General features: G+C 36.0%; 1 protein-coding gene across 3 annotated transcripts in view; it reads left to right on the forward strand.

Annotated features, from left to right (window-relative positions):
- Nucleotides 1-27,908, forward strand: part of KIAA1328 (KIAA1328 ortholog) — a 341,990-nt gene that overhangs the window by 122,669 nt on the left and 191,413 nt on the right. For all 3 annotated transcript variants that reach the window (XM_058557017.1, XM_058557018.1, XM_058557019.1), the window contains one exon: nucleotides 11,349-11,476. In XM_058557017.1, coding sequence (XP_058413000.1) covers nucleotides 11,349-11,476 — 128 coding nt within the window. The remainder of the gene's footprint in view (nucleotides 1-11,348; nucleotides 11,477-27,908) is intronic.

The following is a 27,908-nucleotide window of genomic DNA, read 5'->3' on the forward strand; positions in this document are numbered from 1 at the left end:
TCACTCAGAAATGGTCTTATATAGCAGCAAAAATAGTTCAAGTAGACAAATATGGGAGTATGACTAGAGGGAGATATCATATATATTGATATTGATAGTTAGTGGAGGATTTTAATTTGATGACAGGAACAAATCTCTTCTGCTTGAAGATAGGGAGCAGAATGAGATGACTTCTTTCTAAGCTTTTAACCTGTTTGTCATGGCTGGAGCTAGCTAGTGTGCCCTAGCTTGGTATGTTTAGCTCTGCTTCATAAAGTATTATACACACAACTTCATTTATCGGCCTTTCAGAATCTAGAGAGCTTAGTGTGCAGGCCATTTTCAGTGGTCTGTATTGTCAGGAATTTACCTTTTTGAAATTGGGATTTTCTAGTGTTAGTCATTATTACTGCAGTTCACCTTATAAAGTAACTTCTGGTGGGGGATAGGGAGTGATAATAGCCATTTCTTCTGCAATTCTAGGATAGTTCCTGTAACTCAAAAAAGGCTGAATTGATTTAAAGCAGCCTTCCAAATGGAGAAAATACTTCTCCTTCGGGTCTAGCTGAAACATGGAACTTGTTAACAAAATAAATTTTTAAGCAGGTTAGAAGCAAGAGAAAATCCATGACTTTGAATAGAAATGTTTTTGCAACCTTGTCTTTCACGTCTACTGTGAATGCTTGAAAATATATATCCTTAGAGTATTATGTGAAAAGGAAACCATAAAGAAACCAAAATTCTGATCAATCTGGCACATTGATAGCCTGCTTTTTAGGATATCTGCATATGAACATTTTCCTTACCTTTAAAGTTGGAGGAAAAAACCTTGGGTCTCCATTGTGTGGTTAGTTTACTGGAAAACCTCTGAGTCTAATGGTCTGAGCAAAAGACAGAATCTGAAGCATCTCAATTCCAAGTCTTTTTCTGCCCCATCTTGTTTTGTGACTCTGCAAGAAAAAAGGTAGAGACTATAATGCTTGGAAAAGTCTTAAAAAGCTAGTTAAATACTCTAATTAGGTATCTTTCCCTGGCTTAGGTTTTGTTGCTATTGTTCAAACAGAATGAGTAGAATCCAGAAGAAATTGGGTAAGGCATTTGACTTTTTTTTTCCATTTGTAAGTGTCCAGAACATTGAGTTTTCCCCTGTTTGATTTGACGATTTGTTCCCCTCCCCAGTGGATTACTATCATCAGGAAATTGAAAAACACTGTGGCCTTGTCCTGAATTTGCCATAAATTTCTCTTTCAATTAAATGGAAAATTTCAGACTTATATCAGTGGGTTGTACTCCAGCACAGATCACAACTTAATAAAAAGGGGGAAGCATTCATATGAAATTCTTGTCTAGCTCTGCTTATCAGTTCATCTTGTTGTCAGTTTTTCTTTTACCAGCAATTCATTTTCAATTGTATATATTGTCATTGAGTACCAAACTAGATATATAATTTGGACCTCAGTGTTTATCTCAGAAAATGTGTACTTCTTTTTTTGAAAGGGGAGAAAAGGAAATGATTTTGAGGTGAGAAATAGGACATGGTCAGAAGCCATATTTGCTTCAAAATGAGAAAATCTTGTAAGGTTAGAACAATTTAAAATTTATAATGCATCAGTATTTTTAGGCATCCTCTTGTCTAGTTTGGTCTGTCTGTGGTTTGTTTCAATTCCAAACCCAGAGCTAACATGAAATTCAGTAGACACTCTTTTACTTTTATTCTTTTATTCATTCCTCTCACCTTTTTGAAGTGCCTGCTGTGTACTAGAGAGACACCAAGATTAATATAGTATTATTATTAATATAGTACTGTGATGAACACATAGGCCACTTTAGGTGATAGTAATATAATCAAATAATTTTAGCTATATGCTATTTACTATATTAAAGATGCTTAACTCTGCCTGGGAGGTCGGTGAAAGCTTGGAGGAACAGTGACATAAAAACTAAGTTTGAAAGGATAAGCAGGAATTTCCTAGGATTAGAGACAGGCAAAACATTCTAAGCAGAATACACAGTATCTGCTGTCTTTATAATTATGTAGTATGTAGGTGTTCAGAGTGAAGGAAATACCCACCATAGTGAAAATCTTTGAGTTCTGTATTTCCCTAAGTGTCCTGTGACTAATGGATTGCGTTAGAGTTGGAGCCACATGGTCAGCTGTTTTTACCTCAAGGTGACCCTGAGTAAAACATCTCTTTTTGTCAGAAGCTTCTTTCTTTGATGTGAAATAGCATAAATTTCATCCTCCAAAAACAGTAGGGGAAATGGTGAACACCTAAGTATATCAAACTTTTGTTCTGGCAAGGGTCATCCATAGCCTCCTCAACTCTCAGTCTTTAACTGGTGTGGCCTCTGCAGCACTGGACAGAGTTGACTACATCTTTTTATTGATTCCTTTTTCTCTGCCTGACTTTTTAAAATTTCTTTCTTTATTTATTTAGTGTGTGTGTGTGTGTGTGTGTGTGTGCGCGTGTGAGGGAGATCAGCCCTGAGCTAACATCCATGCCAATCCTCCTCTTTTTGCTGAGGAAGACTGGCCCTGAGCTAACATCCATGCCTATCTTCCTCCACTTTATATGGGATGCCACCACAGCATGGCCCGGCAAGTGGTGTGTCGGTGCTCGCCTGGGATCCGAACCCTGGCCACCAGCTTCGGAACGCACACTTAACTGCTACACCACAGGGCCCGCCCCCTCTGCCTGCCTTTTAAATGTTATGTTGGCCCCCTTCTCTTCTCTCAGTTTGAACATTTCTTTCTCCAAGAGGCTTTCCCTGGTTCCTCAGTCATGTAGGTCCCCTCAGGAAGTGCTCACATAGCACTACATAATGTTCTTGCCGTTACTTTCGTCATTCATTATTGTAAGTATGTGTTTGATTACCTGCCTTCCTTGCTGGATGATAAGTTCCCTGCAGGAGACAGTGTTGGTCTTGTTCATCATTGTATGTCTAGCATCTAGCACAGTCTCAGATGTTAATGTACTCAGTAAATGTATTTATTCAATAAATCTTTATTAAGCACCTATTATATAGGCTAAGGAATTCAGCAGTATACGAAACAGACAAACATTTCTGCTCTTATGGAACTTGTTTGTTGAATGAATGAAAGAACGAATGAACGACACTACATACTCCTTGGACAATGTTACACGCTCTCATGTCTTCAGCCACCACACATAAAGTGATTAATTCCCAATCTCTATTTCTACTGAGACTTCTTTTCTGAACTCCAGGCGCAGGGATCCAAGTATCCTTCCTCTATTGGCCATCTTGACCTAATATTCCTTCCTGAGCATCTCCAACTCAGTATGTCTGTAGCAGCACCCACTTCTCCCAAACTTTTTCTTTATTCTGCATTCTCTGTCTTGGTAAATGCAGTTGTACATCTGGTCATACATCTTGTCACCCAGTTCATAAGTTGACAGTGTCTTAAATTTCCCTTTTTAACCCCCTCCTCCCCAATTCCTACCACTGTTACTTCAATTCAGGCCCCTCTCATCTCTTGTTTAGACTGCTGTAGCAATTTTCTAACTGGTTGCTTTGATTCTAGTCTCAAGCCCTTCAATCCATTCTTCACATTCCTACCAAAGGTATCTTTATAAAATACAAATTGGCTGTAATACATCAATGAGTTATATAGAAATAAAATCCAAACAACTTAGTGTAACATTCAAGGTCTGGCCCCTGTTTGTCTCTGCAGCCTCTTCACTCATTCTAACCCTACTCGTGACCAGTTAACCATCCATGCTGTACTACTTGCAGTCCCCTTGTTGTGCATGTCGGTTTTATTTCTCCGTGCTTTTGCTCCTGATGATCTCTCAGCTGAGGGTACTCCCTACCCTACCTACCCAGTGCATCTAGATACTCCTTTTCCAAAATTCATTTCCAGGGTCACATCTTCTCTGATCCTTTCCTGACTTCCCCTCAGTGTAGTCAGAGTGACCACTTACCCCCATTTTTTAAAAAATCTCCACTGTACCCTGTGGTTAAGTGTGTCTCCTAGAACATGTTATCCTTATTTGTTTAAATCTCTTTCTCTAAGCCCCTTGATGTCTTTTTTTTCCAGCTTTATTGAAATATATTTAACATATAACATTGTGTAAGTTTAAGGTATACAACGTGATGATTTGATATATGTATATATTGCAAAATGATCACCACAATAAGGTTGGTTAACATATCCGTTACCTCACATAGTTACGTGTGTGTGTGTGTGTGTGTGTGTGTGGTGAGAACATTTAAGATTTACTCTCTTAGCAACTTTCAAGAATACAATACAGTATTGTTAACTATAGTCACCATGCTTTACATTAGGTTCCCCAGAACTTATTCATCTTAAAACTGGAAGTTTGTATCCTTTGACCACCATCACCTGTTTCCCCCACTCCCCACCGATCTACTTTCTGTTTCTATGAGTACAGTTTTTTTTAGATTCCACATATAAGTGAGATCATACAGTATTTGTCTTTCTTGGTCTGACTTATTTCACTTAGCATAATGCCCTCAAGTTTCATCCATGTAGTTGCAAATGAGAAGACTTCTTTCTTTTCTAAGGCTAAATAATGTTCCATTTTGTGTGTGTGTGTGTGTGCGCGCCACATTTTTTTTAATCCATTCATCTGTTGATGGACACTTAGGTTGTTTCCTTGTCTTGGCTATTGTAAATAATGCTGCAGTGAACATGAGGGTGTAGATATCTCTTTAAAACAGCGATTTCATTTCCTTCGGATATATACCCAGAAGTGGGATTGCTGGATCATATGTGAGTTCTGTTTTAATTTTTGAAGAACCTCCATATTATTTTCCATAATGGCTGTACCAATTTACATTCCTACCAACAATGCACAAGAGTTCCCTTTTCTCCACATCCTCACCAGCACTTCTTCTCTCTTGTCCCCTCCATGTCTTTTTAAAAAAATCTATTGAATTTTGTGCTCTGCACTATGCTAAGTGCTTTTCATTTATTATCTCATTTATATTCATTGTTGCCCTGTGAGGTGAGAGGTAGGTATTATTATCCTTAGATGAGAATGTCAGAGAAGTTACTTGTCCAAAGTTACATTGTTACTAAGTAGCAGAATTAAGATTTGAGCCAAGAATGCTGGGTGACACTTAAGTCTATGCTTTTGCTCACTCTATACTACTGCCTTTGTTAAATGACTGGAAGAAAGCTTGACAGGCCTTTTTTACATGGCCTTTTGCTGCCTTGGATGTGCCTATTCTTGGCTCAAAGGACCAGTTCCAGTTAGTATATAATCAGATCATACAAACAGTTTGTCACCTGCCTTAATGACCATGCAAACATGGAGTTGTAGAGAGCTCTTAGGAGGCTGACCTGATGCTTAGGGTTATGCTTCTCCCATGAGAACTTACAGTGGAATTAGGAAGGCAAGAAGAGACTGAATAGTAGCAGAAAGACGAAAACACACAAAACACAAACAAAAATAAAAACCAAAAAAGGTTTTTTGTAACTTTTTATTATGACAGTTTTCAAATATATTGAAAAGTTGACAGAATAGTACAATGACCCACCATATACCTGCAACCTAGATTCCGTAGTTGTTGACATTTTGCTATATTTACTTTGCCTCTTCTCACGTGTGTATTTATTTATATATAAATCTATATATATTTGTTTTTATTTATATTATAAATTTATAGAAATAAATATACAAATTTATGTAGATATAAATAAATTTATTTACTTATATATATAAAAATTTATTTGCTTATTTTCTGAACCACTTTAAAGTAGCAGGTATCATATATCACCTCTAAGTACTTCATACTCATCTCATAGGAATAGAAACATTTCTCTTTATAAATCACATTATGATCCCTAAGAACATAAGCAGTAATTCCATAATATCAACTGTTATTGAGTCCATATTCTAATTTCCCTAATTGTCCCAAGAATGTCTTTTATGACTGTTTTTCTCCCTGAGCCAGGATCCAATCAGTCATGGTTCATGGGTTGTATTTGGTTGTGTCTTTGATCTCTTAATCTGGAATAGGCCTCCCACCCCCACTCTTTTCTCCTGTAACATTGACTTTTTGAAGAGTTCGGGGCAAATACTGCAAAATCTCCCACATGCCCGATTTGGCTGATTGTTTCCTCGAGGTATGATTTAACTTGTTCCTTTATTTCTTCTGGTTCCTATGAAACAGGAGTTAGGTTTACAGATTTGATTAGATTCAGGTAAAACATATTTAGCAAGAATATTTCATAAGTCACGTTACCTACATCATACATTAGGGGGTACATAATTTCTGGGTTTTCCACTATTAGTGATCCTAAATTAATTCATTTTGGGTGACGACTACCAAATTTCACCATTTAAAGGTACATCTTTGCTGTAAGTAATCTTATTTATGAATGTCTTATTTATCAACCTTTCACCCACTGGTTTCAGTATCTATTAATGATCCTTGCCTGAATTAGTTATTACACTGGGGATTGTAAATTGGTGATTTTTAAATTTGACCATTCCTTTTAAGTAATTAGCTAGCATTCTTCTGTAAAGAAGGGCTTCACTTTTTTCCCCTTCCACTCTTCTTTACTTTTAAAGTATCACTATAAACTGGTGGATTTTTAGTTATTTGATTTGCCATTAATTACAGTCATTCTTTTTGATGTTCAAATTGTCCCAAATTTGGCTTATGAGAATCCCCTTCAGGGTTGCTCCTGTTCCTTTTGACAAGCCCCCATCTATTTGTCTTTGAAGACTTTCCTGCATTATAATATAACAGGATGTTTCAAGCTTACTTTGTACTTTCCCTACCCTAAAATGGGAATCAGCGGTTTTTCCAAGGAGTCTTTGTTCCAAAAACAGAGAATATTTTTTTTTAATTTAATGATTCTCCCTTTTCTCCTCTTATCGAGACCCCCCTTCATTTGGTTCTGTATTAGATCAAGATTACTAAGTACCACATCCAAGGATCCCAGATATCTGAGGCAAGGGTGGGGCAGAGTGTAGGGGTGGTCTTTGCTACACCATAGGAATTCTTCCAGCTTAAGACAGTCACTTTCTACTTTGGCAGCCTATTAGTAGGCTATCCTGTCTTCTGGTCCTTCTCCCCCTCCCTCTGATTTCTTTCTCACCCACAGTTTTTATTCTTTTATCTCGCTATTCATTCTGCTTTGATCTTTAGTTTTATTTTTCTATGTAGTGCATTTTGGAGTTAAGGCTTTAAGCTTTGCAGAATGACCGTTTCCAGCAGCCATTTCAGCTAATTAATTTGATGTTTAGGTTTTGATGTGATCTTGCTTAATATTAATTTATATTTATTTATCTTATGAAGATTTCTTTCTTTAATGAGGTGGTGATGACTGCTATTTCTATCATTTCTGAAGTGGTTGGGCAGACCACCAGTGTGTTAACACCAGTGTACTAACACCAGTGTGTTAGATTCACATCATGGTTTGGTATACACCTTACCTTAGGTTAGATTCTCTACAGTTGTTGAGTTCTTTTCTATCACTTGGCCAGGATTGAGTTAAATATGTCATCTTTCTCACTGTACTCCTTCTTTCAAATCAGTGAAGACGACATTTTACCCACATTTTCCTAACATAAATCTCTCTCTTCAGATGAAGGGTTGGAGTCTCATTGTGCTAGGGAAGAAGGAAAATTACTGTTTTGTGTGGACATATATTTTGGATTTTCCAGGAAAAGGGGGGCATTTCAAAATCTGATGAATCAAGACAGCTATAAAAAATGTATAAAGATAGGACTGCATGTTTTTATATTCTGCCACATAGCATGTGGTTAAATGAATTTGCCTGTAATTTGTCTTCAAATGCTGACATTTAACTCTTAGGCTGTATAATTGTGCTGGCTTTTTTGAGAGTAAAATTCACATTCTGCATCCATGCTAATATGTTCATCTACTATAAACATTACTGCCTATGGTCACAACTAGAATAAAAAATTATTTTTATATACATCATAGCTGACAGAGACTCTTGGGACCTCCACAAATCATTCTTGTCTTTTGGAGCTTGCTGACAAAAAGGATGGAAATGTAAAACTAGCCTGGTCTGATATAGATTGACTTTGAAAACATATTAGCTTATTTAGACCACTGTTCATTCTATAGTTGTTGTTGTTGTTTTTAAGATGCTGAGTATTCAATAAGCTCTTCTAATTAATGTATTCTTTAAGCTTAGTAACCTGTCTTTTCACTGTGAACCAGCTCCTCTTCTACAAGCCATCTCTGGCTCTTTTTTTTTTGTTAAAGGTTAATAATGAGAATAATGAAGCAATTGGTTATTTATGCAGTCATGATTGGCAAAAGTTATTAGAATAGGAATCTGCCCAGAAGCAATGATTAGGTTATGAAAATGTTAAGGAATACTGAAACCAGTCACTATTTTTGACATTTAAAAAATATTATTCCCACCCTTAATCATGATGACCTGTTATAAAAGTTTTTATATAGAATAATCTCATTGGACAGTCATTTTTATACCAACAGCATACATAATTAAATGTAAGGGGGAGATTCAGAAATGACCTGAAAGAAAAATGGGCTTGGGGAGGAAATTACCACAAGGAGAAATAAGAAACAGAATTCTCTCTTGGATAGAACTATTTTTCTCCCAGATACCTGATCTATACTTTTAGGTGTCCTTTCCAATTTAGTATCTTCACCTTGAGCACTTTGCAATTTTGAGGAGCTGTGGGAGAGGGTATTCCAGATTAGGTTGCTGTGTTATTCATACTAGATTCTAAAATATGTAGGGAGGTATATGGGCAGAAAATTTCCTGACGGTGGTTCTATTAATGAAACATTGACTTAACAGACATTATACAAAACCAAACAAACAAAACAAAAATCTAATTATAATCCCTTTATGTTTATTATAGTTAGTACTTTCTGTGTATAGTGGGGAGTAATTATTTTTACCAGAACAGTAACTCATGTACAAAAAAATTCACACTTTTTTTAATTGATGTGATAATAGTCTATAACATTGTGAAATTTCAGTTGTACGTTATTATTTGTCAGTCACCATATAAATGCCCCCCTTCACTGCTTGTGCCCACCCTGCAACTCGCTTCCCCCTGGTAACCACCAAAACTGTTCTCTCTGTCCGTATGTTAGTTTACCTTCCACATATGGGTGAAATTATATGGTGTTTGTCTTTCTCTGGCTTATTTCACTTAACGTAATACCCTCCAGGTCCATCGATGTTGTTGCAAATTGACTATTTTTTCTTTTAGTTATGGCTGAGTATTATTCCATTGTGTGTATATCTATCTATATATATAGATAGATATACCCACACACCACATCTTCTTTATCCAGTCATCCGTCAATGGACACTTGGGTTGCTTCCATAAAATTCACACTTTTAAAGTATATGATTCAGTGGTTTTGAGTATATTCCCAAAGCTATGCAAACACAACCATCTAATTCCAGAGCATGTTCATTACCTCCCCTGAGAAAACTCATACCCATTAGCAGTTGCTTTCTATTCCCTCCCCCAGCCCCTGGCAACCACTAATATACTTTCTGTCTATTCTGGACATTTCCTTTTTTTCCTTCAGCTTTTCTCATATAATAGGTACTTCAAAAAATTGGAGAAGAGGCCAGAAAGTAGACATGGATGAATGTAACTCTTAGTTCTGATGTGGTATCCTTAGAACTGAGTATTCATTCCCCTGGCTCATTGGAAGAAGTATTTAAAAAAACAAAACAAAAAACCAACAACAACTTCATATAAACGAAATCATACGATATGTGGCCTTTTGTGTCTGGCTTGTTTAGCACAGTGTATTCAAGGTTCATCCATATTGTAACATGTAGCAATATTTTGTTTGTTTTTGTGGCTGAATAATATTCTGTTGTATATTTATTTATTTATTTTTTCCCCCCAAAGCCCCAGTAGATAGTTGTATGTCATAGCTGCACATCCTTCTAGTTGCTGCATGTGGGACGCGGCCTCAGCATGGCTGGAGAAGCGGTGCGTCGGTGTGCGCCCGGGATCCGAGCCCGGGCCGCCAGCAGCAGAGCGCGCGCACTTAACCGCCAAGCCACGGGGCCGGCCCTATTCTGCTGTATAGATGTGCCACATTTTGTTTATCCATTTATCACTTGGTGGACATTTGGGTGTTTTCAGTTTTTCACTAGCGTGAATAATGCTGCTGTGAATATGCATGTACAAGTTTTTATGTGGACATGTATTTTCAGTTCTCTTGGGTGTATGCCTAGGAGTGGAATTGCTGGGTCATATGGTAACTCTAAGTCACTGTAAAATTGTTTTGCAAAGTAGCATCACCATTTTACATTCCCATTAGCTACGTAGGAGGGTTCTAATTTCGCCACATCCTTGTTTATGTTTGTTATAGTCAGTCTTTTTTTTTTTTTTTTTTGGTGAGGAAGATTAGCCCTGAGCTAACATCCATTGCCAATCCTCCTCTTTTTGCTGACGTCCATGCCCGTCTTCCTCCATTTTATATGTGGGACGCCTGCCACAGCATGGCTTGATAAGTGGTGCTTATCAAGATCTGCGTCCAGGAGCCAAACCTGCAAACCCTGGGCCACCGAGGCAGAGCATGCAAACTTAACCACCATGCCACTGGGCCGGCCCTAGTCAGTCTTTTTGATGATGGCCATTGTAGTAGATACAAAGTGGTACCTCGTTGTGCTTTTGATTTGCATTTCCCTGATGGCTGATGATGTTGGGCATCTTTTCTTATGCTGCTTGGCCATGTGTATATTTTCTTTGGGGAAATGTCTATTCAAGTCCTTGGCCCATTCTTAATTAGGTCAATAGTTTTTTATTGTTGAGTCATATAAGGTCTTTATATATTCTGGATACCAGTCTCTTATCATATATAGGATTTGCAAATATTTTCTCTCATTCTGGAGGTTCTTTTCAATTTCTTTATAGCATCCTTTGAAACAAAGTTTTTAATTTTGAAGTCCAATTTATTTATTTATTCTTTGGTTGCTGTGCTTTTGGATGGCCATTGCCTAATCCAAGTTCACAAAGATTGACTTTTGTGAGTTTTGTAGTTTTAGCTTCATTTTCAGTTACTGTTTGTATATGGTGTGAGGTAGGGGTCCAACTTCCATTCTTTTGCATGTGTCTCTATTTGTTTTTATCTATTCAAATTTAAAGATTTGAGAGAGAGATTTCTCTTCCAATGGGATGACCATTGCCACTCTCTTTTTGCATTATTGTTTCGTGATTTTGGGGGGGTGTATACATACTGTGTTCATCTGAAGACTACACTTACCTGCACTTTCACCAAATATGGTTGCACTTCTGTCTCTATTTTGTTTATTGGAATCTGATAAATAGCACTGATGGATACAGTTTGAATCCATTTATTAGTTTTTTTCCCTTAATTTACCATCTCACCTCTTCAGCTACAGTATAGAGAATGCCAAGAACTTCTAAGCCTCTATCAGAAATATCTATCAGAACAACAAGAGAAACTCACCATGTCTCTCTCAGAACTTGGTGCTGCTAGAATGCAGGAACAACAGGTAAGCATCTTTATTCTTATCTTTTCTTTAATAGATCAGCAAAATGTCAGAAGAGTCATTTGCCTTTTACTTTGTCTCACAGTATATAATATTGTCTTAAAACATGCAAATGCAGCACATGATTGAATTAGTATCTTTTACTTCACTCTTTCCTTTTACTCTCCTGTTCCTGGGGCCCAGAGGTCAGGAATAATTACTTGAAGCACACTGTGGGTCAGTAGGGAATCTCCTGGTTGTATGAAAGCATAGCAGGAATGGTAAAGAAAACTCACTGCTCTCTTGTGTAATGAAGATCAGGTGGGCTGTTTGTTACTCATTGTCCTTAGGGAAGACACTAATAAGCCTTTCCTAACTCATGTTTACATTTTTAGAATAGTAAAAGTGACTTGGTGACATGTAAAAGCTTTAATTTGAGAAAATCAGAATATTTTGCATGATTTTATGATTTTTATATATGTATTAATTACATAAAGATATATGAGAGTGTTTGTATATAAACATTTATATACATATCATCAAGTGGTATATATTATATAGCTACATGAATGTTCAGAACCCCGTCAGTCATGATGTAAAACAAGCCCTAAAGACTGACTTCTTGCCCTCTAGCAAGTGATACTTGATGTCTTTTTCATATCCACATGAGTTTAAATCTTCAAATGGATGAAGACAAACCTTGTGTATTAAAACATTGTAGAAAAAACCTTATAGTAGGGTCAAAGTCATTCATATTAAGTATTAAAGCATGAATAATGTACCAAAGTGTTATCTTCCCCCTTTGAGTAGTATCAGGTCCTGAATGGTTTTTTGCAAACCTTCCAAACAACATTATTGCTGTTCAACCTGGAGATACCTGTCTCAGATGGGTTTAGGAGTTTAGAAAACTCCAGTTTTGAACCTAAAGTTTGGACATAAGGAAAAGTAAAAAAAAAAAGAGAAAAGAAAAAATAGTAATTTTGCTAGAATGTGGTATAGCTTAGAATTTTAACATATCCTTTTTTTTTTTTAAATCACAACATTTATAAGAAATGGCCAAAGTATGAATGGTTTGTTTGTATTCTAATTTGCAATACTTTCTTCTGTTCTGTTGTCTGAAAACCTAGGCTATAAAATGAGGCAGAAAAGGTGGCAGCTAATCTTGATTGTTTGTCTGGATTTTCCTTGCCACGTTGAAAACAGAACAGGGAGTTTTTAAGGTAATCCTTGCCTATTGCTCTCTTGAGTGGGCTAGAGAAAATTGTAACATGAAGATCATATTTCTGACCTTTATTTTTGCATTTTCACTTCCTCCCTCTGCATGACATAGGTGTGTTAGAGGGCACAAAAATGAAGGGCAAGCTGTTTGGCAAGGGTATGGGAGGCGAGGCAGAAGGATCTTTCCATTGCCAGTGTAAAGAGTCTTATGACCTTAAGGATATAGACTGAAAGTCAAGAAATAGTCACTAGGGGGGCTTTAAAGACATTAGGTAAGGAGATCTAACCCTTTTTCTATCTACTTCTGAAATTGAGGGAAAGTAAAACTTTCTTGGGTATTAGTGTTTTATGTTTAAGCTAGTGATTCTTGGAGGTTTCACTAGAGACCAGTCATAGTTAACACTCCCTCTCAACCTTAACCTTGAGGAGCAAAACTAATTAAAAAAACTCACAAATACTAGAATGAAAATGTTGGCCAAGTCAATGGAGAGATTACTCTCAAAAAGAGACACTTCTGAATTTTTATTTTGACTTAATAGTGAGAAAATTTTAAAACCATGTTTTCAGGAAGTGCCTGGTGGTCCAGTATATTTCATATAATATGTATATACAATGAAAACGAAGTTGAGAGTTAATGGCCACTTGTAGGCTCTGCCATTTGAACCTAGAGAAAGAAAAAGTTTCTTTTTGAATACCAAGTGGAGATTATCACCTCGTTTCCTGTGTTATCTGGTTTGTTGTGACAGACTTCTCTTAGCTGAGCAAATGTAAGCATGTTCTCTTCTTTCCTCGTGGAAACTGGTAAATTTGGCTAACAAGTCTACTTCCTGTCAGGAAGGGCATCATTGTGAAGACTCTGAGAGCCTAAATGAGGATGCAGTGAGGTTAAATGTCCTCTTTATGTGCTCACAAATAGATTGTGCCCGTCTCTATTATAGCACCTTTCTTGTTCTTTTATAGTCATTGTTTATTCATCTATCTCCCTCATTAAACTTTTTTGAAAACAGTCATCCTGTTGCATTGGTCTTTGTATACTCAGAGCCTTACATAGGGTTTGGCTTAATAAATATTTAATTTTTATTTTTATTTAACAAATTTGTTTATATGATACATACTGTGTGCCAGGTACTGTTCTAAGCACTTAACACATATTAAATCATTTAGTCCTCATAATAACTCTATGAGGTTATTATCCCCGTTTTACAGAGGAGGAATCCCAGACAGAGAATGAGTGACTTGCCCAGGTCATACAGCTAGCAAGTTGGCAAATCAAAATATGAACCCAACCAGTCTGGCTCCATAGTTTCTTGAAGAAAGACAAGAAGAACTTGAGATAGCTAAAAAATGTTGAAAATTAACGTTAGATGTCCTTGTTTCTATGAGTAACCCTCCTTGGCTTTTGATCGGACATACAGGTTTTTGAACATCAGAGCACAAATATACTAGATATGGTGGAAAACTCTCTTTCTTTGTTTTTCCTATGAGTAGCCACAATGTCAGGTAAACATAAATCTTTGTTCTCAAAATAAGTTTTTTTAAAAAACTCTCCTCCAGATTTGGTGATGGAGATGTCAGCAGTTCATTTTCAGGAGGTGTCCATTTGACTTTGAGAGGCTCATTCTGTCTCTTTGCATTGGTTGCCATCTGGCTTAAATTGCATATTGTAAGTTTTGCTTATAGTTTTATTAAATCCACAGTTCTCCAGAAGAATGCCCTAGCTTATGATTTTCTTTTTTGACTTCTGCCATTTCCTTGAAAAGAAATTGCTCCATTTACAAAAGTGAGTTTTTTTCTTGTTTTTCCCTCATCCTTTTTCTTGCTTTGCCTCAAAGATGGATGCATTCTACATTCATTTTGTAATTCATTCAGCATTACAGGTTCATCGTTGTGGATTCTGGAAAAGTTCTTCACTTGTTCTATTTAGATTGAGATATTTCATTGATGTGTGCCTGTTACTCCATTAACTTATCTTAAAAAACAGCACCTGCCCACAGTATGACCTTGGTCTTGGACATGAGGGGATCTAGTGACCATGGTTTTGACCAATGTACATTTTAGAATATAACTTTTCTTGTCACGGTTGACTGTTATTTTTTTGTGAATCTGAACTTAATCAAGGTCACCTCAAATTTATATGCTTATAACCTCTATTTTAGTCTTATTTGATAGGCTGTACCATTTTAGAAATGTTACAGTATTTCCTCAGTACTTTTTATATTAAGAGAAATCTTAGGTGGCATTTTGAATACCTTCTCCCACTATAGTTAGAAAATGTGGGTATGCAAGCCTACCTTGCTATTTTCTTTAACTCTTCATTTTCTTGGCAAGTAAGTATAAATAGGTAGATTTGGAATCTTCTTGAAATTTCTCCCTTTTTCATAAAATGGATAAAATCGTCATCACTTTTTAGCCATGGGCAATGGATATTAATGAATCTCTGATGTTCTGATCTGGCAAAAGGCCTTTTATAACAACTTTTCTGTTTTTCCCATGATACCTTTGTCCCATGTTTCTTAATTCATGTCTGGGTCATGGACTGTACAGAATCTGAAATATACTAGAGATAAATCTTTGCTGAACACCTGTTTAATGTTTCTTGACGGTTCTATTATTATTGTATCTATAGTTTTGTTAAAAGCATTTTTGTAATGCTTAGATCCATAGTGTCTTGGGACTAATTTTTATTCTGTGATTGTTTTCATGTATTCTTTCGGTTAAAATTTTTTTAACTACCACATATAGTCATGTGGTAATAAAGCTCCTTACCATTTTAATTCTATCTAATTTCATTTATACATTTTAATATGTATTTAATGTATAATATTTACTTTAATTCTGTTTAATACTAAGCTGTCTTTGAGTTTGTTATAAGAAGCCCAGATTTTATTGGTTAGGCCCACCTATATAATCTTGTTTTTACTATATAACATAATAGTCATGGGAGTAAAACCATTTCACCATGGGACAAAGGTCATTAGAATCAAGTTAAAATTCTATCTACTATACTGCAGCTTTAGAGTAAATTTTGAAATCAGAAAGAACAGTCTTCTACTTTGCTCTTCTTTCTCAGAATTGTTTTTGCTATTCTGATTCCTTTGCATTTCCATATAAATTTTAGGATCACCTTACCAATTTCTGCAAAAAAGAAATTATCAAAATCTGTTGGCAATCTGAAAGAGATTGCAATGGATCTATGGATCGATTTGGGAAGAATTGCCATTTTAACTACATAAGTCTTGCAATCCATGAACATGGTGGAATGTGTTTCCATTTCTTTAGATCTTTAATTTCTCTTGGCAATGTTTTGTTTTTTTTCAGTGTACAAATCTTGCACTACTTTTATTAAATATATTCATTTTTGAATTGTTCATTGGTAGTAAACAGAAATAAAATTGATTTTTACATATTGGTCTTATATCCTGCATAAGAAGGATTCAGCTCACCATTGCTGGCATTGAGGATGGACAGGGCTAGGATCTGAGAATGGTCTTTGACCAACAGCAGGAAATTGGGGATTTAAGTCTTAAGACCACAAGGAGAACTGTATTTTGTCAACAACCTGAATGAGCTTGGAATCATATTCTTCCTCACATGTTCCAAGTTAGAGCCAGGCCAGCTGACACCTTGATTTCAGTCTTGTGAGACGACTAAGCAAAGAACCTGGCCAAACCTGCCTGAACTTCTAACCTACAGAACTGTGAGCTAATGAATTTGTGTTTTTTTAAACTGCTACGTTTATGGTAATTTGTTATGTAGAAATAGAAAACTAATACATACAATATTCAAGACATTGTAGTACTGCCATAATAATGGACATATAGATCAATGGAACAGAATTGTGAATTCAGAAAGAAACTCTTAACAATTATGGTCAATGATTTTCAACAAAGGTGCTAAGGCAATTCAATGGGGGAAAGAATAATCTTTTCAACAAGCATTGATGGGACAGTTAGACACTTGCAGAAAAGAGAAATTTAAACCCTTCACACAACGCACAAAAATTAACTTCAACATTATTCTGACATGTAGGACACTGTTTTTGAAACCTGAACTCAGATATTGATTTTCTCAGCATTAGTTTTTGTTTTCTTTAGGTACAGTGTTTTTTATCCCTATTACAGTGACCACCTGAACTTGAAGACTGATCACAATGTGTTGTTTACTCTTATGTAACTAAATAGTAACCAGAAGTATTGCCTTTGATGGGACATAAAATGCTTAGTAAGAAAAAAAATTCTTGTGAATGTTCTGAGAGTCAAGTAACCACAAAGAGGAGTGGTTGGAGCTTTGCTTTATGGAGCCATATTAAGACCATTTCAAAATATCCAGGTGTCTGGCTGGTAAATTCAGTGTGCTTGTAGGGCTGCTTCCCAGATCCACTTTAGCAGCTGTACCCTTAAGTCAATAAACAATGCTAGTCAATAAAATACATACTTTTGATAGCCAAGGAAAAAAGAATAGGAAATGCTACCTTTGACGGATGAATTTATTAAATCTAGTATTATATCAGGTGTGTTGCAAAGACTGTGCAAGGGAAGTTAATATTAAGAGTGTTTGTAGGATTTGTTTTGACATAGATTTATTTGAAGTGTGGTCCAATGATATGAATCATAATGGTAATGAGAGTCTAGGGTCCAGGCAAACTTCTGTTAACTGTTTATGGGATAAACATAATTTTGAATCCTAAGATGACTGTGCCTATTTAATTTCTTTGTCACTGTGAACTGTGAGGAGTGGGCTAAAGCAAACAATTAGAAGGGTAGTGATATGCCTCCCGCACCCCAAACACACTATCAGAGACATTCTTAAACCCAGGACATAGGATTTTGGCTTGTCCACTATTCTGATATTCTTTGCTCAAAAAGTAAATATAAAATGTGACAGAATTTAAACTATTATTTCAAGAAAATAGGTAATATAAAGAATGTGTCTGAGAGAGAGAGACCGAAGAAGGTAACGCTTTGTCAAAATGCAGAAAAATTAGCTGAAATGTAGATGAGAATAACTCTAATAAAAAGCATGAGAATAACTCTAATAAAGAGAAGCATGAACACTTTGTCACATATACTGACTCTAACTCACTGTTGTTATCTGGTCTGGAAAGAGTAAGTTATATTACTGTAGGAGATTAACTCAAAGTGCAGGGTAAAGGCAAACTATACAGACAGTAAGAAGATCAGTGGTTGCCCTGGGTCAAGGTGAGTGGAGGAGAGATGAATAGGTAGAGCATTTGTCAAAACTCATAGAAGTGTACAACACAAAGACACATCCTAATGTAAACTATGGATTTTATGGACTTTAGGTAACAGTAGTGCATTAGTATTGGTTAATCGATCGTAACAAATGTACTACACTAATGGAAGATGTTAAAATTAGGGAAACCATGAAGGGGAAAGAAGGAGTATGTGGGAGCTGTCTCTACTATCTGCTCAGTTTTTAAACCTAAAACTACTCTAAAAAAGTCTATTAATTCAAAAAAATACAATGAAAATAAAGTGCAGGGTATAAGTTACTCTAAAGTTGTTTGCTACCAAAATTTTTTTATATTCTAAATAAACTACATTCTTCCAGCTACTGGCTAGAATGCCACAAGTTGCTTAACTAGGGAGTGAGCAGAACTAACCATCTAGTATCTGCATCTTAAGCAATTTAGTTTTTCATATGTAATATGTGTCATTTAATTCATGCAACCAGACTGTGAGATAGCTCTACTTTAAAGATGGTATATTAGTTATCAATTGCTTTGTGACAAATCACCACAAAATTTAGCAGCTTGAAATACACATTTATTATCTCACATTTCTCTGGGTCAGGAATCCAGTCATGTCTTAGCTGGGTCCTGTGCTTTAGGGACTCACAGGCTGCAATAAAAGCGTTGTCAGAGGCTGAGTTCTCATGTGAAGGCTTGCCTGGGGTGAGGATCCATTTTCATGCTTACATGGTGGTTGTCAGGAATCAGTTCCTTGTGGGTCTTTGGACTATGGGCCTCCTAGCTGTCTATTGACTGACTGAAGGCCACCCTCAGTTCCTTGCCATGTAAACCTCTCCAACGTGACTGCTTGTTTCATCAAAATGTGCAAGCCAAGAAGGCAATAGGGTCTGCTAGCAAGACAGAAGTTGCTATTTTATGTAACCTAATTGAGGGAGTGACATTTCATCACCTTTGCTGTATTAGAAGCAAGTCATAGGTCCTGCCTACGTGCAAAGGGGAGATGTTCACACACAAGGGCATGAATACCAGGAGACAGGGATCATTGGGGCCATCTGAGAAGCTGCCTGCCACAGGCAGAGAAGTTAAGCAAACTGTATGTCATAGTAGTATTTGAGTTTTTGGAAATAATGAAGTTTTTGGAACATCTTTCTCTAGATAAGAGTCTACTTTATTTTGTGGAAATTTACATCTTTATTTTCAGTTGTCTGAATTCTTGATTTCTCTGTCTGGTATTTGAATATATGAATTTTGTGTTGAATTTGCTGTCATGGTAGCTCACCAATCTGCAGAATGGGTTACTCTTACTAGTTTTTAAATATTTTACTTTTCAGTATGTTTTACACATTATCTTATTTATCATGGCCTTTTTATTATTTGTTCAGACAGCTATACAAATTATTATAGACCATTTGCTACCAGTATGAGAGAAGGGATCGATCTCTATACACTTCATTGAAAGTCATGCATACCTACTCCACATCCTCGAATCAGACTTAATTGAATAATAATAAATAATTATTTGGTGACATACTACAAGTCTCATAATTGTTGAAAATTAAATCAGCATTATAGACATGTGTTTACTATTGTCTTAATGTCAGTTGTTTCAAATCAAATTGATAATTAGTACTGGGTGCGTACTTTTATACATAGTTGCGGATTCCACAGATATTTTTCAAACCAGCAAATCTATTTTTCAGTGCAGTCTAGATGTTAATACCTGGTTATTAGCTTGAAGAAATATGTTTTTTGCTGGTAGGTTATAGATTCAAAATGAAATCTGAAAAGTATTTTAACTAGTGTAATATTAATAACATTAAACTTTGTATGTTCTCTATATTACATATGATTGGGATACAATGGTCAAAATATATTGAACAACTTAGGTTCATGGTCACTCTTTTTCGAGTCAAGGTTGTTTGCCCTTATATCTGACTATTTGCCATTGGTTCTCAATCCTAGATCTCAGAAGGCTATTTCGTTCATTTATTTCAAGTAGACTTTGGCTCTAAGACTGTGCCATCTGTCACAGAGCATCATGTGATAGGAAAGAGAATCTAGTATTAAACAGATTCTCTCAATACTACATAATTCCACTTATATGAGGTATCTAAAGTAGACAAACTCTCAGAATGTAGAATAGTGGTTGCTGGGGGCTGGGGAGGGGGAAAAAGTTGTTTTTCAGTGGATATAGAGTTTTACTTTTGGAAGATGAAAAAGTTTGGGAGTTCTGTTATGCAAAAAGATACATACATATGATTAATACTACTGTACTGTATGTACACTTAGAAATGGTTAAGATGGTAAATTTTGTTAGTGGTTTTGACCACAATAAAAATAAACAAATGAATAGATTGTCTCAGCCAAAGTATGAATGAATTTTTACTCCTGGAACAGAAAGTCTTGGTCTAGAACCAGTTCTATTGACTGCAGTGTATAAGCAGCCACATTAGCAGTACTTACTTTGCAGAGTTAGCATCAACATGCTGAGAGAAGTCTAAGTGCAGAAGAGAGAGACCTGGACCACTCTTTAATATTACACTGATAGGGGCCGGCCCGGTGGCGCAAGTGGTTAAGTGCGTGCGCTCCGCTGCGGCGGCCCGGGGTTCGCCGGTTTGGATCCCGGGCGCGCACCAACGCACTGCTTTGGCAAGCCATGCTGTGGCGGCATCCCATATAAAGTGGAGGAAGATGAGGCACGGATGTTAGCCCAGGGCCAGTCTTCCTCAGCAAAAAAAAAGAGGAGGATTGGCAGATGTTAGCACAGGGCTGATCTCCTCACAAAAACAAAACAAAATAATATTACACTAATATCAGTCTAGTATCCATCTGGACTCTTTCAAAGCTAAGCTTTTGTTCAAAGGACCAAGATACCAGCTGGAAGAAGTCCTAACTATCCTTTCCCCCCATTTTGGATGAGAATACTGACATTCATATATCAGGCATTACTGACAAAGCAATTTGACAGGGACCCTGTCAGTTTACCTGACAGAGCAGGTAAACAGGTAATATCTGTAAAAAAAGAAAAAAATGTAATATTTGACTGTGTTTCTATTTATGGAGTCAAACCTTCTCATAACTTACCTTCTGTCAAGTGCCTGTTAACTAAGTTAAATTTCAAACACTCTTGCCACCCGATTTTTGTAATCTTTATTATTCAATGAACATTAAATTATTTCTTCCCTTGATTGTTAACTTTTTGTTTGAATCTTTGCTAGCCTGTTTTTTGCTTTTTTTTTTTTTTATAATTTTATTTATTTATTTTTCCCCCAAAGCCCCAGTAGATAGTTGTATGTCATAGTTTCACATCGTACTAGTTGCTGTATGTGGGACGTGGCCTCAGCATGGCCGGAGAAGCAGTGCGTCGGTGCACGCCTGGGATCCGAACCCGGGTCGCCAGCAGCGGAGCGCGCGCACTTAACCGCTAAGCCATGGGGCCGGCCCTGCTTTTTTAAAATTAATGTGATTTTGAGCCTTAGTACATTATTTGATTGATTAATCCTGTCATTATAGTGATCAAGCTCACTATCTGATTGAGATTTTAATGTTCATGTCAATGTGTAAAGATTAATTTTCTCATATGGGAGAAAAATAAGTGGAACAGGTAGGTAAAGATGGAATTATTTATTTGGCAAGTGTTTATTGAGCACCTGCTGTGTGCTTGCTGTTCTGAGTGATGTGGGTACAGCTCCTGCCCTCATGGACCTTATAATCTCAAAAAACAATTTAACAAAGGAAAAGAAATTAAATATTAAAAATTTCAGATAATGACAAGTGCTATGTGATAGTGACTGGGTAGGGCAAACATGGATGAGCACTTTAAGAATATTGCAATATAAAAAGAAAAGTAGAGGTACACATTGCTGTGTGGAGAAAGAAGAAAAGCCAGTAAGAGGAAAGGCGTATAAATAGGTTGTGAGACTGATTTAGATGACATTTCCAAATAAATGACTGTGGGAAATTAGAAAATATATGTCAGCTGACCATCACAAAAACTAAAGGAATAGAGGAGGGTTTGTACAGGAGTCAGAGGTGACTGAGAAGAGCTGCCAAGATTCACCCAGTTCATTAGCTTCCTCTATGAAGGAATATCTATGTGGCTTTGAGCTCATTTCAATAATCACTATGGCCGGTACACTCCTTTGTATTAGTATCAGTTCTCTCTGGTCCCTTACTAAACCTTGTCTATCACTGCTCATTATTTCCTCTTATTTCTCTCTGTCTTTTTTCCCTTTTCATTCTTCTTTGGCTTCTCCCTATTTCCTTCCAAGTCATTAGATGCTTTTCAAGTTCTGATCTCTCTCTCGCTGGCTTTTCTTTTCACACTGCCATCGGTCCTCCTATTTGTTCAGAGAAGCTCATATTGTTTGTTAGCACTTGCCGATGGAAGACTAAATAATAGTCTTCATCTGTGACTATGCCAAAATGACTTAAATATCTGTCTCATTACTTCTACTGCCACTACTTACTGCCACACAATCTTGGGACTTCAGTCTCTGTCATTTATTATTTTCTTGACTTCTTTTTAGTTTTGTAATCATAGAATTTAAGAATCTACTCTAGTACAATTCAGAGTTATAAGTATAACAGCTGGTATACATGCTGCTGTTACCTGCTGCACAGAGGTGACCTCATAATCTTTATCACTGTCCCAATAGCCACTGTTAGTCAATCTAAGTTGGCACACAACCTATTTTCATTCCTGGTTTAAAGATTTTCTAGGACTTCCACTTTCAGACAAGATGGGATAACTGGAACTGGATATATGCACCTACCTTAAACCAATAAAAAACTGGACAGACTATATCATACAAAGGTTTTCAAGATATTGGACATTAGACACTAAAGAGAGTTATCCCTGAAAAAGGAGAAATGAACTAGATGAGCCATGCAGTTGCCTAAGGATGCTACCTAGAGAGAGATTCCGGCTGGCAAGCCAGAGAGGGGGAACCCAAGCAGAGACTGGTGGTTTCCATGAGGTGAGCAGATGGAGCTGGGAGCTTGAGGCCAAGATAGTGTGAGATTACAGGGCAGAATACCAGCAAGGGGAGAGCGGCAATGAGAGTGCTCCACAGATCAGCAGAGGGTCTCTCTCAAGTTTTAAACTAAGTAATGATCAATGCATAAGTATGAGAAAACTTAGTGAGTCTGGGGAAAGAACTACCAAACAATCCTTGGAACTTACATAAGACTGGAAATAGATCCTGTTTCCCCCAGCCAGATTGACATCAGGTACAGTATTTAGAAGGGTATTGCTGCAGTAGAAGGTCAAAATCAATGCCAGGCTAAAGTATGCTCTGACTCTACCTAACAAAGCTTAAAAGCAATACTTGGTAGGATCTGTTTCCAAGAAAGTTAACTGCATCCAAAGCAAAGCACAAGCATATTTATAGCTCAAGCGTGAATTCAAAAATATCCAGCAACCAAAAAGGTAAAATTCACAATGTTTGACATTCAATCAAAAATTACCAGCTCTGTAAAGGAGGAAAATATGCAAAATGAGATAAAACCAATCAAAATCAACCCAGAAATGACAAAGACAATAGAATTAGTAAAGACACTAAATAAGTTATTTTAACTATATTGCATATTTTCAAGAAGTTAGAGGAAAGATGAGCGTGTTAAGTAGAAACAATATATATTTTAAAATCTCAAGTCAGACTTCTAGAGACTAAAACTACAGTGTCTAATGAAACATACACTGGAAAGGATTAACAGCACATTTACCATTGCAGAAGAAAGGGTTAGTCAAATGAGGACATAGCAATGCAAACTATCCAAAATAAAACAGAGACAAAAAAGTCTGACAGTGGGGCCTGCCCAGTGGCGTAGTGGTTAAGTTTGCTCACTCTGCTGTGGCAGCCCAGGGTTTGCAGGTTCAGATCGTGGGTGTGGACCTACACACCTCTTGTCAAGCCGTGCTGTGGTGGCATCCCACATACAAAATAGAGGAAGATTGGCACAGATGTTAGCTCAGTGACAATCTTCCTCAAGCAAAAGGAGGATTGGTAATGGATGTTAGCTCAGGGCCAATCTTCCTCACCAAAAAAAAAAAAAAGTCTGCAAGAAAAGGAGCGTAAGTGAGCTGTAGAACAGTTTCAGGCAGCCTACTCTATGTGTAATTGGAGTTCCCAAATGGGTTTGGTGGGGACAGAAAAGAAATATTTGAAGAAATAATGGCCCCCAATTTTTCCAGTGTCATGAAAACTATAAGCCCATGGATCTAAGCAGATCAGTGAATTAAAAGCACAAAAAATATGGAGAAAGCTCCATCAAGGCACGTCATAATCAAATTACATAAAACCAAACCAATGATAAAGAAAAATTCTTAAAAGCAGCCAGAAGAAAAAGCAATACATAAAGAGGAATAAAGATAAAGATGAAAGCAGATTTTTTTGTGAAACAATGCAAGTGAGAGGACAGTGGAACGATATCTTTAAATTACAGTAATCCCCCCTTATCTATGGTTTTGCTTTCCATGGTATCAGTTACCCGCGGTCAACTGCAGTCTGAAAATATTAAATGAAAAATTCCAGAAATAAACAATTCATAAGTTTTAAATTGCTTGCCGTTCTGACTAGCGTAATGAAATCTTGCACCATCCTACTTTGTCCTGCCCAGGATGTGAATCATTTCTTTGTCCAGCATATCCATGCTATATATCCTACCCAACTGTTAGTCACTTAGTAGCCATCTCAGTTATCAGATTGACTGTTACAGTATTGCAGTGCTTGTGTTCAAGTAACCCTTATTTTATTTAATAATGTCCCAAAGTGCAAGAGTAGTGATGCTGACAATTTGGATATGCCAAAGAGAAGCTGTAAATTGCTTCCTTTAAGTGAAAAGGTGAACGTTCTCAAGTTAATAAGGAAAGAAGTGCAGAGGTTGCTAAGATCTAGGTAACTTTTATTACAGTTTATTGTTATAATTGTTATATTTTATTACTAGTTATTGTTGTTAATCTCTTACTGTGCCTAATTTATCAATTAAACTTTATCATAGGTATCTGTCTCCAGGAAAAAACATAGTATATATAAGGTTAGTTACCTCGTATATGTACAAGTATATATAAGGATGGTTTCAGGCATCTACTAGGGGTCTTGAAACGTATCCCCCATGGATAACGGGAGACTACTGTACTGAAAGAAAAAAATTGTCAAGCTAGAATTCTATTCTGAACAAAAAATATCTTTTAAAAATAAAGGTTAAATAAAGACTTTTTCAGACTATAAAAGCTCAAAGAATTCTTTCCCCCCAAACCTGCATTACAAGAAATGTTAAAGGAAGTCTTTCAGACAGAAATAAATAATACCAGAAAAAAATATGGATTTACACAAAGTAATGGTAACTATAAAATAGTAACATTGGAAATGGTAACTATGTGAGCTAATATAAAATAATTTCATTCATATTATATAAGTCTGTTTCAGAGTAAAAGTAAAAATATGTGAAGCAAAAAATGGTAGAACTACAAGGAGAAATAGACACATTGATAATTTTAGTCAGATATTTTAATATCCTTTCAATAATTGATAGAACATTTAAACAGAAAATTAGTAAAGGTGTAAAAAACTGGAATTACATCAGCCAATATGATGTGAGTTTTATAGAAAACTTCACCCAACAATAGTCTAATACGATTTTTTTCAAATGTACACAGAACATTTGATAAGATAGTTTATGTTCTGCATCACAAAACAAATCACAGTAAGTTTAAAATAATTCAAGTTATTCAAAGTTCTTCTCTGAACCACAATGGGATTAAATTAGAAATCAATAACAGAAAGTTATCTGTGAAATCACCAAATATTTGGAAACTAAATAACAAACATCTGGGTAACCCATGAGTCATGGAAGAAATCAGAGAGGAATTAGATAGTATATTGAATTTAATGAAAATGAAAACACAACATATCAAAATTTGTGGAATGCAGATAAATCAGTACTTAGAAGCATATAGGACTAACCATCTATAACAGAAAAGAAAGGTCTCAAATAAATGACCTCAGCCTCTGCCTTAAGAAACTACAAAAAGAGAAATTAAGTCCAAAATAAGCAGAAGATAGGAAATAATAAAGATTCTAGCAGAAATTAATGAAATACAAAGCTAAAAAAGAGAGAGAGAAAGTCAGTAAAACCAAAACTTGGTTCTTTGAGAAGATCAATAAAGTTGATAAACCTCTAGGCAGATTAGTCAAGAAAAAAAGAGAGAGGGTGCTAATTACCAATATCAAGAATGAGATATGTAACATTACTACAGTTTCTACAGATATTAAAAGGAAATAAGAATCCATAATGAACAACTTTGTTGACAAATTTGACAACTTACATATAAAGGACAAATTCCTTGAAAGATGCGAAGTACCAAAGCTTACTTAAGAAGAAATAGATAACTTGAAGAGCCCTATAATAGTAATTGAATTTGTAGCTAAAAGCCTTCCCACAAAGAAAACATTAGGTTTGGATAGCTTCACTGGTGAATTCTATCAAACATTATTTCTTTAAGAAGTAAATAGTACTAATTCTATACACATTTTCCAGGAAATTCAAGAGGTAATATTTCTCAACTCATTATATGAGGCCAGCATTACTGTGATACAAAACCAGAAAAAGATATTATAAGAAAAGAACACTACAGATGAATATTCCTCACAAATATAGACACAAAAATTAACACAATTTCAATCCAAAAATATAAAAAATACATTATGACTAAGTGTTGTTTATCTCAGAAATGTGAGGTTGCTTAACATTTGAAAATCAGTGTAATTCACCATGTTAGCAGTCTAAAAATGAAAAAAACATACACATCTCAATAGATGCAAAAAAAAGCATTTGAGAAAACCTACTTCTATTCATGATAAAAACTCCAAAAACTAAGAATAGAAGAATGTCTTTGCATTTGACAAGATACAGCATCCATTTATGATAAAAACTCTGAATAAAATGGGTATAGAAGGAAAGTACCTCAACAACATAATAAAGGCCATATATGAGAAACCCACAGCTAATATCATCCTCAATGGTGAAAAACTGAAAGCTATCCCTCTAAGAACAGGAACCAGACAAGGATGCCCACTGTCACCACTCCTATTTAACATAGTAGTGGAAGTCCTAGCCAGAACAATCAGGCAAGAAAAAGAAATAAAAGGGATCCAAATTGGAAAGGAAGAAGTGAAGAAGTGAAACTGTCACTATTTGCAGATGACATGATTTTATGTATAGAAAACCCTAAAGAATCCACCAGAAAACTTTTAGAAGTAATAAACAAATATGGTAAAGTTACAGGATACAAAATCAACATACAAAAATCAGTTGCATTTCTATACACTAACAATGAAGTAGCAGAAAGAGAAATTAAGAATACCCTCCCGTTTACAATTGCAACAAAAAGAATAAAATACCTAGGAATAAACTTAACCAAAGAGGTGAAAGATCTGTACACGGAAAACTATAAAACATTGCTGAAAGAAATTGAAGAAGACACAAAGAAATGGAAAGATATTCCGTGCTCTTGGATTGGAAGAATTAACATAGTTAAGATGTCTGTGCTTCCTAAAGCAATCTACAGATTCAATGCAATCCCTATCAAAGTTCCAACAATATTTTTCACAGAAATAGAACAAAGAATCCTAAAATTTATATGGAACAACAAAAGACTCCGAATAGGTAAAGGAATCCTGAGAAAAAAGAACAAAGCTGGTGGTATCACACTCCCTGATTTCAAAATATACTACAAAGCTATAGTAACCAAAATAGCATGGTAGTGGCACAAAAACAGGCACAGAGATTAATGGAATAGAATCGAAAGCTCAGAAATAAACCCACACATCTATGGACAGCTAATCTTTGACAAAGGTGCCAAGAACATACAATGGAGAAAAGAAAGTCTCTTCAACAAATGGTGTTGGGAAAACTGGATAGCCACATGCAAAAAAATGAAAGTAGACCCTTACCTTACACCATACACAAAAATTAACTCCAAATGGATTAAAGACTTGAATGTAAGACCTGAAACTATGAAAC

The sequence above is a fragment of the Diceros bicornis genome, chromosome 16 (assembly GCF_020826845.1).
Source record: "Diceros bicornis minor isolate mBicDic1 chromosome 16, mDicBic1.mat.cur, whole genome shotgun sequence".
Taxonomy (NCBI): Eukaryota; Metazoa; Chordata; class Mammalia; order Perissodactyla; family Rhinocerotidae; genus Diceros; species Diceros bicornis.